Here is a 17236-nt window from a genome sequence, read left to right on the forward strand (position 1 = left end):
ATTACAGCTGAGCCAGGCTCAAAAATGCAGGTCTCACTTCTGCATTTTTTCCTGCTCTTCCCTCTCTCTCTGTTTCATCCTTCAGATGGGTGTTCCCACTCACTAGACCTTTTGCTGAACTAGTTCGATTTGCTAACATGGAGTTTTTTGCGAAGGTAATTATCTGTTCTGTTGGTGAGTTGAATCAGCTTAGCACAGTCAGATGAGAGCCAGGACTGGTGAGGTAGGATGCAGAGAGCTTGTGACAAGGGGCATAGGAGTATGTAATGATAGAGGAAGAAGGAAACAGCCTTTCTTGGCAGTAACAAGCTATGAGAGCACTTAAAGCTATAATGTGTAACTTCACCTTCAAATCATTAAAAGGTTTTTATAAATTTTTATGAATACAATGTGGCAAATACTTACATACGTGTGACAGTAATTTATAGTCTGCCTGCTTCTACTCAGCAGGTACTGAATATTCAGTAAAACCGATGAACTGCCAATGGCTGAATCAGTGGTTTAGAAGCAAATGCAGAACTGAAATATTCTGAGAAGAAAAAGATTTTTTAGGAATCACTTCACTTCAATTCAATTTTATTTACCAGAAGCTTCTTCAGAATTTTGATAGTTGATTCATAAGTTTTCAGTAAGGTTCATTTACAAGTACATTACAGCTTTTTAAACTTTTCTGTGCTTTTGCTTCAAAAAAATGCTACAAAGCATAGAATTTGCATTTCTGAACTGAAAGCTTTTTAACTAGTAAAGTAACTTGTCTAATTACAGAGGACCAACAGGAAAAATATCTTATCAAGTGCATAAGAATACAATTTCCATCTACGATATACAGAAAAGCAAAGATTCAGAAAGTCAGAAAGCAAGCCTCCTTTAAATACCTGATTTTAAAGATGGCACATCTGGACTTAATTATATCCTAGAGTATGCTGTCTTCTATTTGAATATCTTGACACAGTTTCATATTCTGTGCAGTGAGACATTAATCCTACATTACTTTATAAAGTGAAATGTATGTATAATTCCCTTTTTGCAGAGATTGCTGTCTTTTAATAAGATCTCATTTTGAGACATTGATGGGGTAATGTAAAGACAGATGAGTTTATTCACACCCAAACAAATGATCTGTACTTTGTGAAATATGTTCCCAAAATTGAATATGAACTGTGTACTTCATTGTTCTTTTGTATTTATAGGCTTAGGTATTATAGTCATTTCATAAAGTGAGTGAGAAGTCCAAATTGAAAGCAGAATTCATTTTACTTGCTTTGTATGTATGAATAGACATATATATACAATAAATATCCACACATATATAATATCCATCCATACATATGATCACTACAAAACTTTTTAGAGCCAGTTTATTTAGAACAGTAATCCTATTCTAAAAATGTAAAAAAAGCCAAATATTTTTTATGTAATGCTTTGTGAATTGAGGCTCAAATATTTTAAAAAAATAATATTTGTGTATGAAACACTGCTTTCACAGTTGAGCATGAACCAGCGGTGTGCCCTTGTGGCCAAGAAGGCTAATGGTAGCCTCAGCTGCATTAGGAAGAGCATTTCCAGCAGGTTGAGGGAGGTAATCCTCCCCCTCTATCAGCCCTTGTGAGGCCACATCTGGAGTACTGTGTCCAATTCTGGGCTCCGCAGTAGAAGAGGAGACATGGCGCTCCTGGAGCGAGTCCAGCAAAAGGCTACTAAAATGGTTAAGGGACAGGAGCATCTTTCATATGAAGAAACGCTGGGAGATCTGGGACTGTATGGCCTGGAGGAGAGAAGGCTCTGAGGTGATCTTATCAATGTGTGAAGAGGACGTAAAGAGGATACGGCCAGACCCTTTTCAGTGGTGCCCGGTGACAGAATGAGAGGCACTGGGCACAAACTGAAGCACAGGAAGTTCCATCTGAATCTAAGGAAAATCATTTTTACTCTGAGGGTGACTGAGTGCTGGAGCATTTTGCCCAGACAGGTTGTGTAGTCTCCATCCTTGGAGATACTCAAGAGCCATCTGGACAGGGTCCCTGGCAACGTGCTTTAGGTGACCCTGCTTGAGGAGGGGGGTGGACTAGATGATCTCCAGAGATGATCTTCCAACCCCAACCATTCTGTGATTCTGTAAATGACTGGTCTATGGAAATGCCTGAATGTTGCCCTTTGTAAGCGGAAAGAGATTTGAAGGATCTGCTATACAAACCATTTGAATAAACTGATTTGGGGTACAGATTCTTGCCTTGCACATGAGTGAAGGTTTCTTGGTGCATTATAATAAACTGTGATTATTTGCATTCCATGTCTATACAATAAGAATCCTTACATTTGTTTCTGAATAGATCACACTAAATCCGATAGCAATTTCTAAATACAATTTATGAAAATATATATTTTTTAAATCTTGAGATTTGGTAATTTCCTTACCACCTCAAAAGCATTTATTGGAGGTCTAATAAAACTGCAGTGTGAATGGGAGGGAGAGTGCAGTTAATTGTAGCATGTGACATAGAAATGTGTGTTGTTGGCTGTCAGTTTTAGCTTTCTAATACAGGTGTGAATTTACTGGGAGAGGTATTTCTAACTAACCTATTGTAAAACTAAGCTGAGATTTTGTTTTAAGGTTACTGGAGTAAGGTAAAGTAAGTACCACTTCTGACTGAGAGGCTCTGCTTTTCATGTATTTGTTGTAAGGGACTAATGTAGATTAATGTAATAGCCGCTACATTTAGCCATGTCAAAAAGGTTGTCTGGTTACACTTAGTTGAACTTCCTTAGCTTATTTTTGTATTTCACAATCATCTCTGATAGATGTGTGTAACTCATTCGGGAGGGCAAGTAAGAGTACCTTGGCAGAGGAGGTGAAAACTCAAGCACCTTCCATACAGTGTGTGTGTATGGGTCCCACTTTTTTGCTAGATCTATCCCAGGAAATCTAAGCACAAATATACATTCTTGAGTGAAACCAGAAACTGTACCACATTATGTTTTTTTGTTTTGAATTCAAAGGCGTATGTGTAGGTAGTGTGCACTGGAATTTCAAAAATATATACAGCTTTCTGTATGCAGAGATTTTCTGCAGGTGCAGACAATTATTTTACTTTGCTTTACTTTACTTTACTTTATTTTATTTAGGCATTCCTGTAGAGACTGCTTTAAAGGATGAACGGCTGACTAATTTGGATGTGGCAAACAGAGATGAAGATACCTGCGTTTTGGATTGCAGATTGGGGCAGTCAAACCCATTTGCTGATTCAAGTGAGAGAGAAAAAATCAACAGAAATATATTGCATTTGAGCCTGGAATTGAATGTGAGTAGGATTCTATTCATGCTGTACTGGATTTCAACAAGCATGTATTATGTACATATATGTTTCTAGTATGTCTGAAACCATATTCCAGATTATCTGATGAACTATTAAGTTTTGGATGGGGTACAGTTTTCCAGATGGTTTATGAGTCCATATGCTCACATGCAACTCAGCCTGAAAGCAATGCGTACAGAAAAAATTTAAACTATGTAAATAGGTCAAAACACATGATGTGTCATTAATTACATTACAATGAGTCTTTTGTTTACACTAGGGTTGTTGGTTTTTTTCTGGAAATGGATAGGAAGGGCTAGTAAGTAGGAGATGGTAAGGATAAGGATAGAGTAATACGGTACCAGGAATATGCTAGTAAGCAAGCAGTGTGTGTGTGTGTGCGCGCGTGCGTGTGTGTAGAGCCCAGGATTGCTAGGAACCATGCTGTTGTTTCTCAGTGTTTTGTAGTAACTGCATCCGGGCTCGGAGTCAGTCTGGCCATGAGTTTGACAGAAAAGGTGTTAAGCTTCCTGAGATTTGAGACACTGAAGCTTCTGATACCAACTTGGGTTAATCACAGTATGAGAGAGAGACTTGGCCCAGCCAAGCCAAGCCAGACCCAGCCTGGTCTAGCTGGAAATATTCATGAGCTCAGGGATGAGCAATCACCTGCCTGCAAGTTGATACATTTTGGCAGTAGTTTTCAAATTTGAGGGAGAAGGGAAAGGAATATATTGGAAGAGGAAAAAAATATGAGCAGGATGGAAAATTTGAAAGAATGCTTTAAAGACTACACATACAGTTTGTATAAACAAGAAACACTAACACAAATTCGTGTAACAGTGACATCTGTCGGTAGAAATACCAGACTTGACTTAGAAGTACATTTAAAATGCGTTTAACAATGCTTAAACTCACTGTTGCTTTACTGTTGAGCTTGTTATAAATTTGGTCTCTTGTCCTAACCTCCTTTTCCTTATTTCCTACAATAATTCATTAGAATGTTGTTGTAATACTGTGAAGGTACAGGTTTATCCTTACAATAAGATTTTGAGATGAAAAAATAACTGGACTGAAAAGAACTGTGACATCATTGTTATCACTTCTATAGATAGCAGTGATAACTGCTACAACAGGAAGAACCCAGTCCATGAGGAAACATTCTCCTTATTTACAAAGTCCGTGTATACAGAAGGAGGAGTTCCAAATTAAAACCCATTACCCACAGTAATTTGAATAAAATAGGAGATATCTAAGATTAGTAAACCTTTTTTCCCCTGTTTTTATTTCTCTATTATTAAGGAGTTTTTTCTTTTCTGGGAGTTCAATTAGCCGTATTATTAAAAAAGGAATGATGTCAGTCCCTTGTAGTTAATGAAGAAAAATATTTATTCAGCTGCTTCTAAGAGATTTGGAACCAGAGTCTCTACTTCGATAAAACTGGGCACTCGCTGTGGCCCACAGTGTGTGAGTAAAGACAGAATTACATTTACAAAGCTCCTCAGACGAAATGTGTCTGATGTCTGCTCACGCTGTTAACATGATTTAATGCTGAATTTTTGGAAGAATCATAATATCTATGTGACTATTGGAAAGTATGGCCTTAGTTACTTACATTTAAAGAGATTATATTGGAGAGACCAAAACTTCAGGGAAAATTATGCAGATAATGGTATATAGTGAATTAACAAAGACGACAGTGACAAGAATCCAGGGCTTATAGTTTTCCTTCCATCTCCTCTGCCTTTCCTATTTTAGAGAACTTAAGGAGTTAAAATACTAAGTACAAAATGAGATAAACAGATGTAGAGATACAAGGGAAAGTAAGATACTGTTTAATATCAGTCAGCACGGTACTAGTTATCTTGAGCAGCAGTGGCCTGACTAATACAAAGTTTTTCATTGGCATTTTGGCAGAGAGCAAATTTGAGGAGACTTTTTTTGAAGAAGGTTATTAAATTATTTTTGTGGATATTTACAGGAATTTCCAAATGTGAAGGCCACATGCAAATGCTTTTTTCAGTCTTTAACACAGAAACTGGAACTGTTACAGATTAATTTCAGGTGGGAGTGAGCCTCATTATGCTGAATGAGAAATGGTGGAGCTGATGGTGATGTAACTCCAGAGCCTGAAATGTAAGGGCAAAGTAGTGATGATGTCACCAGAACTGTCTGGTACCATCAGAGGTGGAATACAGAGGTGAATACTCTGTAAATATTTCTCTCCTGTCTCCTAGACATGTTGTTCCATGGCAGCGTAAGTTCATCCAGGTCGCTGCTGCCCACCTGTTTCAGCGTGCTCATCCTCCATGATGCACTAACGCTCCTCTGATCTCTCAGGCAAAGAAATCACTTCTTTTCACACGGTTAATTTCAGCTAGATTAACACCTTCAACTGGCTCATAGTACAGGCACAGAGGCACTGCTACCAGCTCAAGTGAGGAGGTATAAATGTTTGGCTGGGGACAGTGCAGAGGGCAGGACTGTGTCAACTGAGCTTCTGAGCAATTTAAGCTGCCAAAGCCACACCCAAAGCCTGTTGCTTTGCTCCTCTCTCCTTAAGACTGAAACAATTAACGCATATTTTGATTTTATGATTATTTTTAAGAAATTATGCAAACTCTTCTTGTTTCAAACCCCTTAAGTTGAAAAATACATTGAAATGTTTGGTTTTGATGCAGTTTAGTCATTTGACTGTTTTGTGGCGTGTGTTCATACTTAGTTCATGTTTTTCTGGTTTGCTATTGAAATGTTCTGAAAAGGTAATCTGAATAGATATGCTATCAGGAAGCCTTGAACCTTGCCATACAGTAGTGAGAGGAAAGATTAATTTTTATTTCTACTTTACTGAATGTTTTCTTCAAAGAAAGTTTTAAAACATACTTCAAGGGAGCTCTTGGGCACCTCAAGAATAACACTGGAGTGAGTTGTAGGTGTGACTTCGGTCTGTGATGAAATGTAGGTCATTAAGGGTGTGGATTATTAAATGTGCTTTTGACTCTAAGGAATGATTGTCCTTTTGTATAATTAGTGCTGGACTGCCCTGAAAGTTGCTGTAAAAGGTTTTAGGGGCTTTTCTGAGGCATCGGAGAGTTTTCAGTTTTATTAAATGAATAGACTTGTTAACATCATCATAGCTGATTTTTCTAGAGAATTTGAAGCTGTTTCATCCTTCAGATGCAGTATCAGACGTCTGTTCAGTGAGAACTTCCTTATCAGATAGACCCACCCAGTGTTAAAACACTTATGTCAACCAACTGGGTCAACCTCATTTCCATACCACAAAGTGATGATCTCCTTTTTTTTTGCAAAAATATTAAGGGCTGATATCTATATAGGTGTTTAACCCAGAAACACATTAGCAGACAGGTACCAATGTGCATTTTTTCTTCCTCAGTTATCCACTCCCTTCACAGAAGTGAAGTGACTGTCAGACTCTGAGAAACAAGAGATTACAGAATCTTTATTTGAGGTTGGGGGATTACAGCTTGTATGGTATTTCTGAGATACTGTCAGGCTTCCAGTCCTTCATAATTTCTGCAGTGGTAGATATAAAGATGACTTTCTTTCATCGTCCTAACGCTCAACAGGTTTGAAGGTTTCTTTTCAGTTCCTAAAATTCATTGTCAAGAGAAGAGGCACAAATAAAGGAGTATCATTTCCTGTAGGCTTTATAAGGTATTTCTACTTTTGGAATTTTCACTATTCTTTGCTCAACTCTGGATTTTCTACCTTCTGAACAAATTGCATACCGTTGGCCAGAGCCTGCCTCAAAGCACCATACTTTTCACTACTAATTTGATTGCTCTCTTGTAAATTTTGTTGGGAAGATGTTTAGACATAAAGTACGGCTTTCCTACTTTTAAGCCGCCTTTAAAACTAAAATTTTCATGTATACCATCAACATCTAGAACAGTTAGTGGCTATCTTCAGTAACCTGGAAACGTACAATATTCATAGGACTGTTACAGCTCAGTGACTCTAGATTATTACATAACAGTTTTATCCTATCATAAGTGTGGGTTGTCATGACTATAAACAGTATTTTGGCATAATCTGAATAAGTATGTTTTGGTATAAAAAGTACCATACAATTGTCCATATAGTCATATTTTTGATTAGTGATCAATCTATTTTTGAAAAACATAATTTATTGTTTATCTATCATAAGTTGACCAACCTCAAATAAATAATTCTGCAGGACAACCATAGAAGTTATCAAGACAATAGTGACTGTTGCTGTATGCAAAACAAAGCATAAAATAATGCATTCAAAACTACCTTACTCCTGTGGCTGAACGTAAAAAAATAGATGCAAATTTGCATGTAATGAGTAGAACACTTTTTTTTGTCATAAATTGAAATTTAGAATTGCTGTAGACTTGCACTGAAGAAATCCTGTCTTATGGGAAATCTTCACCAGTGATGAGGTAGCTTCTTTCCATTTGTCTTATTAACACTGGATGATACGCATAGGTTGACAGAGGGGATGATGAAGACTCTTAAGTCTTCCTTTGTGTGGAACTTCCTTTTGTGATATTAATCTATATTAAGCTTAGATGCCAGGGAAGCCATGACCAGGTCCCTGCCCATCCCTTTCCCTCCTTTGCACCTGATTCTTAAGCACAGTGAAGAAGCAAGTTCAGAGGTTACTACAGGAAAAAATATATAGTTAGGCTGAATATATATATATATTTTTAATGTTTAAATCACGAATAAAGATGTGAATCATTCCAATACCCTTTGTCCATAGGTATGTAAGTTTTATCTAAGCCCTTAGTATTACAATTTGATTTTAGGGAAACATTTTTCTTAACGGTAGATACCAATGACTTTTGCTGTAGACTTTATAATTTTCTACAGTATATTTAAAAGACAAACACATGTTTTTCTCTAATTATTTTCATGCTGTCTACATTTTTTAAGCAGTTAAACAAAAGTTAAATATGTTGGGACTCTTTCTTGCTGCTTGTTGTCTGCTATATTCAGCTTGAAAGTTTTTTTTTTTCCTGTGATTTGACACAATGGTGTGATCTGCAGCTGATTTTCCTGTGAAGGCGAGCTTACAGCATTGCAATCATTGCTTATGATTACTCTTCACAGCTAAATGGCTAGCTGCTGAATGAGCCTCTAACTTGGGTGCAAAACAGAGAATTAATATATTTGAATTTCTAAGATGATAATGTGGAAATCTGGCTAAAGAAACACCTGAATGGCCAAGGAATAAGGAGATTCCAAGTTCTTGCAGATTTGCAGTCTTTATAGGTCCATAAATAAGAAAAGGAACAAAAGTGAAGACATTTGACTGACCCTTGACCTAAATGTTAATGACTTCCTAAATATCAAATATGCCTAAGAGTATTTTGCACGTTCTTTATATGTGTGTTAAGAAAAAAATTATATGTTACCTCTGACAGCTTCTGTCCATGTTGAGATATACAGACTTGAAGATTTCCTTCCAGTGACTTCAACGATATTAATTAAAAGCGATTTTGCACGTACAGCATTATCTAGGCAATAGATGGGTGAAAGTTATCAAACAATATCTCAGTGGAGATTTTTTCATTTTGAAATACTGCAAGCTTGGGATACAGTGCAGATGAACGAAAAATCTGCCTGATCTCTACACAGTTAACTTCTTATTTCTGAGCTTTGGCTGTTTACCCTGCCCACCCAAACAGTTTCTAATCACTGGGTGTGGTGAAAGCCTTTGATAAGTACCTGTTTATAGTTCACAGAAATAGTTGTGCAGAGTAAGGACAGTAGTAATATGAAACCAGTCTTGTTGGTTTTTGTGCTGGGCCCTGGAGGCTGAAATCTGCATTCCAGATGAAACCTGCAGCAAATCGGAGGAGAGCCTTATTTTGTTTTGCTTTATTCAGCTTCAAGGGCATTCAGTCTAGTTTACTTTGGCCAGCTGAGAATTCAGAACGCTGCAGGAGCTCTGTGTAATTTCAGTGGAAGCTTCAGAAATATTACTTTGTTTGGATTTTCGTTTTCCATTTTTTTTCTGACGATGGATTTACAGAAGAAGAGCTTTATGAAAGTGGAAGATTATGTGAAAGAATTCTTCAGGAATTTTCTGCTGACAAACATTCAGAACTCATATACTGGTATAAGGAAGTAGCAAGCTATAAATGCCTACTGTTCTCATCGGGAGACTTGTTTATATAGTTGCTGTGCACTTTTTAGCAAGTAGGAAGTTGTGTGTAACCAGTAGAATTGCAGGAACTGGGACAGCAATCATTGGTTGAATTTTCAACTGAGATTAGTGTGCTGGCATATTTGCTGTGACAAAAAGCCCTTTGTGCAAAGGAACAAGAACTGAAGCTGCTGAGAACTTTTATACGGTGCGTCTTTTCATTTCTCTTGAAGCAGAGTTTTGAGATTTGATGGACCCTTCTGGTTAATAACTGCAGCACTGAAAACCGGAAGGAGGGGTACTGTGATCAGAGGGAGACTGGCTTCCTTCACAGTATAGAGGATAGCTCACTCGCTTGTTGCATTTCCTGTAGTAAATTCATAGACTGAATGCATATAATAAACAAATGCTGAATGTTTGTATAGCAGATAGTAACACTAGCAGAAGTAAAACTATTCTGTGTTTCACTCGACATGGAAGAAGAAAACGCAGCACTTGATTGTGGAGAGCTTTCAGACCTGGAGAATACAGCAGAAAGTGAACCTGATCTTTTCACTACATTTTCTTTGAGAACACGTCTTGGATTTACAACTAAATTGGAATCAACTTCCAAAGAAGAAACAGTGCTTAAAGCATTTCACCCTTTGCTCACCAGTATAAATGCTCATGCTGACAACCAGTATGAGAGGAATGATAATGACAGTGATGACGACTCAGAAAATCAGCACAGAGTGAGTAGTACCAGTGGGCAAGCTGAACCAATGCTTTGCAGCCAGACTGACCTGGAACTGGAGTTAGCTGAGCAGAATGCATTACTTGGTCAACATTTAAGGTTTGTACAGACTTCTTTGTCTGAATCTGACAATGATGACAAGGATGCTATTCTTGTACGAGGTACTTTGGTTCATACAACAAGTGATACAGAGTCAGACAGCGAGAGCAAGGACCTAGGCACTGATGAAAACAAAACTGTCAAATCTGTGCTGAATAATGCCGCTTTCTCTGCTGAGGCGTTGGACAATAACAATCAAAATATGGAAGAGTCAGAATCAGAAGGGTACAGCGATACTGATGACACTGTGAATAGCAATGAAATTGAGTTACGCCCACCACTTTCTGAGCAGCTCCCAGCAGGGCTGGGTAGTATTCTGGAGCACGACTCCAAAGGGAAAGACAAGATGTTAATGGATGAGCACTTAAGTCACTTGCTTGCTATAGGGAAAAGCCCTCAAGAACTTTCAGATGAAGAACAAAGACCTTCAGCCAATAATACTTCTCTCCAAAAAACAGCATTGACTGAAAAGACATTTCAGCTGCCCGCTTTCTTTAGTGGACTACGCGTGAGGAAAAAAGGAGTAACTGCAGAAGATGGGGAGACTGTTACAGAAATTAAACCAAAGGAGGATGATTTAGCTCTGCTTAAATTACGACAGCCTGTTAAGAAATCCAGTATTACGTCAGGTTTGACCACTAAAAAAAAATCAGCTGAACTTAAAACAACTCCTACTTTCCTGGAACAACTCTCTCACTTGTTAAACATAGATGTCTCCAAGAACGAAGAGAAAGCAGAAGATTCTGGTGAGGGATCCGGTGAGACTGAGGACAGTGATGAAGCTCAAGAGAACAAAGCCTCTGGCAAAACAGAACCACATTTTCCCTCTGAGGAAATAAAATCAAGCCCTGCTGAATCTGCACTGGATGTCTTTAAAGCTTTATTCTCACGGCCTCCCAAAAAAGAAACAACTGCAGATCCTTCAGAGCTGGAAGCCATAAAACGCAAAATGAGAAATGAAAAAGAGTCTCTGAAAGCTGTATTTGAAAGGTCAAAATCAAAACCTGGGGACGGACCAACAGACAAATCTGTAGGTTGAATTACTTTTTCTTCATAAGATCTGGAAGTAGATGAATATGATTTTTTTTTCTGTTTAACAATGATGTTGGGAACTTATAATGAAAATATTGGAATTTTCCTCTATTTTTGGAAATCTCAAATTTTGGATTCCAAATTTAAGTATTTTCATCGGTTCTAGATCAATTCACTGAAAATGAGTGGTAATCATAACTTTTGAATTAAAAGAACTTAAAAATACATGTCTGATCTTAAAATATTGCTACAAAACAGTTCTCCATAGTTACATATGGCTTAAAATTAGCTTTGTGCTGCAAATATTTACTGTAATCTTATTTCATATTCTATCTGTCTCTCTGCTTTCTGTCAGTGTTTTTTTAAAGTGATATTTCATTTTACCTTTAGGAATAATTCTATGATAAGAGCTGATGCAACAAGTAATGAATGACTTTCAATATAATTTGTCCAAGAAAGTATTTTTTCCTCATTTGTATATGTGTATCTGGCTTTATAAGTATTGATAAGCATTCACCGTTACCCGAGTATACTTCAATGATTCCAGTTAGACAACTCAAGTTTTGACTTAATATAAAGTATTTGCAAGGTTAATAGTCTAATGCGCGCTGTGATTTCTATATGTATACTTTTGAGAAAAGAAAAAAAAATTATGCTAAGATTTTATAAAACCACAGTGAGAATGATTTTGAATGCAATTTGAACTCTTTAATTAAATGAGTAACCCTTCCTGCTCCCCAAATCCAAATTCCTAGAGTTACATCTTTGGCAGATATACTTAATTCATAAGATTGCTCTTGTTGGCTAAAGGGAGAATTGCCTGAATGATTAAATGGTACAGGCTTGGACCCTAAACCTGAAGCTACATAAGTTAATTTGCTGTGTTCATTTGTATGTACTCATTTTTTTTTTTAATATGAATTTAAAAATTTTTAAGCATCTTGACTGACACCTGAGGAGACCGATAATACCAATTTAACGTGAACTACCTATGGGCAGGAGAAAATAGGTACTCACTGGCTGTGGCATGTACCGCAATTACAGTTGGTCTCTGCCATTCCCATTCCTGGGTTGCTTGTTCTTGCTTACACCATACCCTGCGCTCTGCTGGTGTAAGTGTTTGCGTAGCTGCTGGTGAACCTAGTTGGGAAGCTGGTCTGATTCATCACGCGTGGTGAAGGAGGAAGCGCAGGAGTCAGTATGAGTGGCTTTTTTGAATGTCTGCTTTTAAATTTTTTGTAAGTACATCATACTGTTGCGCAAGGGTCTAGTTCAAATCTGCATTTTATGAGGGCAAAGCCAGAGGAAAAAGAACTTGCCTTTCCTTTTCCTTGCCCCCTTGGTCCATTTATGAACACTTTCATAGCAGCGTTTTGCTGGTGTGCTTCAGTTGCGTCCATGCAGTTGTTGGTAGTGGCATGTTGCAAATCAGATTATGGAAGTGTTCTGGATTAAAAGGAGAAAAAAAATAAACCGCTAAAGAAATGCTTGCTTAGTGTTTTTGCCATTTTAAGCAGTACTTCAAGGTTCCAGTTGACAGTGCGGTGCCATCAGCAGTTGCATCAGCGCGTTGTTGTGGCAGTACAAAGTGGTCTGCGGACTGAGCTACCTACCAGGGGGAGGGGCAGGAATGTCTTGAGCCAGCCCTGCTTCCAGGGGATTGGGTTGTCAAATGACATCTTAGGTGGACCCCACTAATGTTTACATGTAAGTGGAGCACAGATAGCTCTTCTCACTCTGAGCAAAGATACACAGGGGAGAAAAATAGTGTTCCTAGCCTGTTTGGTTCACAAGAAGATAGACAGCTTTCCATACTGATATGAGCAGTTTCAACAAAACATTGCATGTGACATGCATTATGATATGTTCCTTCTCAAAAGTATTTTTCTACACTAAATTTTCTGTATCCCTCCTAACTGACTGGAAGTTATTTGAATCAGTAGAATGAGAGATAACTATTCTAGAAAGTACCTGTTGAGTTGAGCATGGCAGTTGCTGTTTTAAAATGGATTGATTTTGCAGATGCTAATTTTTTCTTGCGTGATTTTAACAGCCTGACCTGAGTCCCTCAGAGCAAGATGATAAGACTCCAGGGAGACTCCAGACTGTGTGGCCACCACCAAAAGCACAGCATGAAGAAGGAAAAGTAGGATTAAAGTACACAGAAGCAGGTAAAACAGAGGTGAACGTTTCCAGAAATCCGTCTCTGAGATTTTTTTTTTATATTGTTTAGTATAGAAACGTAGTGATAAGCCACTGTATTGTCTTATCTGGAAAAACAGACCTTTTATTTTTGGGATATGTTGTTTACTGTGACCTGATAAGCATGTAGTTTTCTAAATGTAAATGGTTGAATTTGTGTTGGAATCTAAATGCTTACATACATAAATGTCATGAGGAAAGAAGTGATATATTGGATTACCCTTTTCTGCTGGGCGTTCTTTCTATTCAAACGATGGACAGAACACAGAACAAATGGAAAACTTCACTCCTCCTTTCTTGGCTTAGAACGTGGGGCATAGTGATTCTGGTAGATTCTAGTCCCGTGCGCTTGATTTTGTTTAGGCAATGTCACACTGTTAAGTCCAGAATTAAAGTAATTAATACCAACTTTGCAACTTGGGTATAAACATAGGGTATACACTCATATCCACCCACATCACTTTTATAGCTATCCATGTATCTTATTTTATAACGAATACATGAGAGGGTATGTCTGGAGCCCAAAACTAACAAATTATCTGATAAGCTCTCCAAAGAAAAATGTTTCTTCCTAAGGTCTGCTTTTGTTATTTAGACAAATACTTCTGTAACATATTTACAAGTGAAAAAGTAGTTATTGTAGCTACTGTAACTGTTTCAAATTTCTGTTCTTAAATATCAATCAGGATGTCCTTCTTACTCATATATTAGTCATAAATTGTGGAATTGTCCAAAAAATTGAAATGGAAGCCAATGGGTTGTCTGTTCTTCATGCTCCTGGAGACTTTAGAAAATACCACATATAAAGGATTATGTAGGATTAAAAGAAAAAGTTCTTGTACTACCTCGCTGTGAGAAGTTGTGTATGCTGGTGGTGTATGATTAGCTTTCCAATCGTAGTGGCTATCCTTTTATGTTATTCAGTGTATTATTTTTTTCTCCTCCTTTCGTCGGCTCTCTCTCCCTTCATTTTCTTTTTTATAAAGTGGGCATGATACTGGAAGTATAGAAGTTGTTGGAAGATTCAGAATACTACTTTTCCTCCAGGTTTGACAAGAACAGCATTTATGTAATATAGACAGAAGGGGCTGATTCACAGTGCTTCCTTCCAATCTGAGGTGTGAGAGGCTATTACTAGATGGCCAGGACAGTATTTGCATCAATAAGGTATTCAGCTGTTAACAAGGATTTCTAGAGTCTCTTTCTGCTACGCTTAAATTTTTATTATAGAGTATATGCTTGCAGTATTTTATTTTCCCCAGATAAATATTTTTCTCCTGTTTTGACTGTAATCATCGGTGACAAAAACATGTCTGAAATAAAGAAAGGAAAAGAAACTGAATGAACAAAAGCTCCAGATTCTATTACTTGTAGAGATATTAGGTCATGCTTTCCAGAAATTTGAATAGGAAGGTCAGATTGGCATAGAGCCCATGTACATTGTTACTGTTTGTTACTGAGATATTGTGGTTGGCAGCGCCATCAGCATGCTGATGGTTAGTTTGCTAAGTCAAATTTTTACACAGTCCAGACGCTGCAGTGCATTAGTCACCTGGTGTGTGATAGAGAGAGTGACCGGAAAAAAAAAAGCTGGTGATTCAGCTAGGATGAGAGTCACCAGCTAGGATGAGAGACAGTGTTGCTTTTAAAGAAAAGAGGCAAAGACTGTGTTTGCACACAGGGCATGTGTTAAGGGCATGTTATAGATGTACCTCAGCGGTTAGCAGGTTTGTATTTCTTCTGGCTCTGTTAATATCCATGAATGCCCAGGAGGCAGTGATGGCAGCAGGGACACTGCAAGCCGTTCTAAGTTGCCATATGATGCATCACTTACATCTGCTTTTCCAGGTACTAGGATGACTATGTCTGCTGCAAGTGAGAGATGGTACTGATCATATGAATGGTGCAGATATAATTCAAAAACCGGAGCTTGTATTCAAGATTGGTCTGATTTCTAGATTTTTTTGAAGAAATAGGAAAGTGGCAATGCAACATTACTTCTAAACTCTGTATCTTCTCTATGACATGCAAAGTGCATGTGTATACTGACCTTTCCTCTCATGGCCCTTCTCGCCCAAATTTCCTCCCCAGCCTCCAGTGAATTTCTTAAAAAAAAAAAAAAAGATTTCTTATCATTGAAAGCAGGCTGATGTTGCTCATTAAACTTGGACAGGTCTCAAACAATCATCTGAAATCCCATTTCTCACCACAGCATCCTGTCCCAACAGCTAAGATCAAACAAAAAGTTCTTGATTTCAGAATCAAGTTTTAAAATTGTCTATGGCAAGGATCTTTGTGATTCCAGTCTCCTGCCCTTGATTTTCCTGAACAGATGATTGTCTGTAACATAAAGCAGTGTTAACATGCCATATTTTAACTTGCAGTCAATGATTTTTTACATTAGCAATTTAATTTCTGTAATTAGGAGTTTCATCTACCAAAGCAATAGGAGTCTGTATACAAATAATGATAATAAGCTAAATTATTAAATAATTATTCATTTAGCACAGCTTTATTTTAGAGTTAAACAAAATACATCTGTCATAACTATGCTGATGTGTTTACACAGGGATTTCATTTCCAAGAGAAATCAGTGGACATATCCTTTGTAACTCTAACATAGTACAAGAATATGTATGTATTTTTTATGAGGTAGCCTAGCTTTTTTTCATTCATCATGAGAAATTAGTATTTCAGGTATAATGTAATTAGTATTTAACACTGATAATTTGAAATTCAGAATACTGTGTTCTTTCTCACAGTTTTAAGTCTTTGATTTACTTCCTTCATCCGCGTGCAATAGGACAGCTGTAACAGGAAGGCACAAATATTAAGTGAGAGGATTACTGGCTTTTTGATCTTTTCTCACCTATTTGCCATGCTTTTCCTTATTGTTCTTGCTGCCTCATGGAAGCAAGAAATTCAAGCTTAATTTGTCCTACTCAGCAGACATTGCAGTGACTCATAGCAGCTTAGAGGAGCAAGTAACTCCCTCCTGAGGCCTACAGTCTGGCTTAATGTGTGGGAAACCGACTGAAAAGCAAACAGACATAACAAGAAACACGTGTGTCGAACTGACTAGGACTGTTAGGATTATTAGAACTGAGTGAAGTTAGTGATCAAGCATAATTCTGCAACAGATTTATTCCATGCCTTTGACAACATCTTGTATAATCATAGTATTGTCACCCCCCAATATTTAAAAATTGCTAGTAAATATCCCCAAATCTTGAATTGTAATTTTTGAATTAAAAGGGTGATACCATGAGATTTTGGAACATTTTATGTTTTCTTAATCCCTTAATCCTCGGTTTCTATTGTGCACGTGACTGCACTGTCAACTCTATCTCTGTTAATTAACACAAACTGTTTACGTGGTTCTCTAGAAAAACTGGAACTTCTTTGAAGTATGTAAGCCTAAAATAGTTGAAGCCCAGCAAGTCCATCATACTTCGTTTACATCCTGAAAGACTAGAAAAGGGGTATTTTAATTTATAGTTTTACGTTTGTTCCATGGAAATCTTTCCTGTGTAATCAAAGACATTTCTGTACATAGTTTTGTGGTCCTAAAATTCTGTTCCTCCACTTTCTTTAAAAGTTTCTCGTTGTTCTTCTTCATGGTCTTCCCTTTCCCCCTCCCCCCTGTAATTCTTAGGGAGATTTATCCCATTTTTTAAGCATCAGATTTGGTAGAAGGGTAGATGTCTCAGCTGTTACATGTGGTGAAAATACTTG

The 17236-nt window shown here is 37.5% G+C and overlaps 1 protein-coding gene across 5 annotated transcripts in view; it reads left to right on the forward strand.

The window, feature by feature from the left end:
* FMN1 (formin 1) overlaps positions 1-17236 on the forward strand; it is a 195357-nt gene that overhangs the window by 40713 nt on the left and 137408 nt on the right. For 3 of the 5 annotated variants that reach the window (XM_009689950.2, XM_009689952.2, XM_009689953.2), the window contains 2 exons: positions 3124-3299; positions 13353-13470. In XM_009689950.2, coding sequence (XP_009688245.1) covers positions 3124-3299; positions 13353-13470 — 294 coding nt within the window. Of the gene's footprint in view, positions 1-3123; positions 3300-9029; positions 11298-13352; positions 13471-17236 lie in introns of those variants that run through there. The other 2 variants (XM_009689956.2, XM_009689955.2) reach the window with 2 other exon arrangements.

This window comes from Struthio camelus, chromosome 5 (genome assembly GCF_040807025.1).
Source record: "Struthio camelus isolate bStrCam1 chromosome 5, bStrCam1.hap1, whole genome shotgun sequence".
NCBI lineage: Eukaryota > Metazoa > Chordata > Aves > Struthioniformes > Struthionidae > Struthio > Struthio camelus.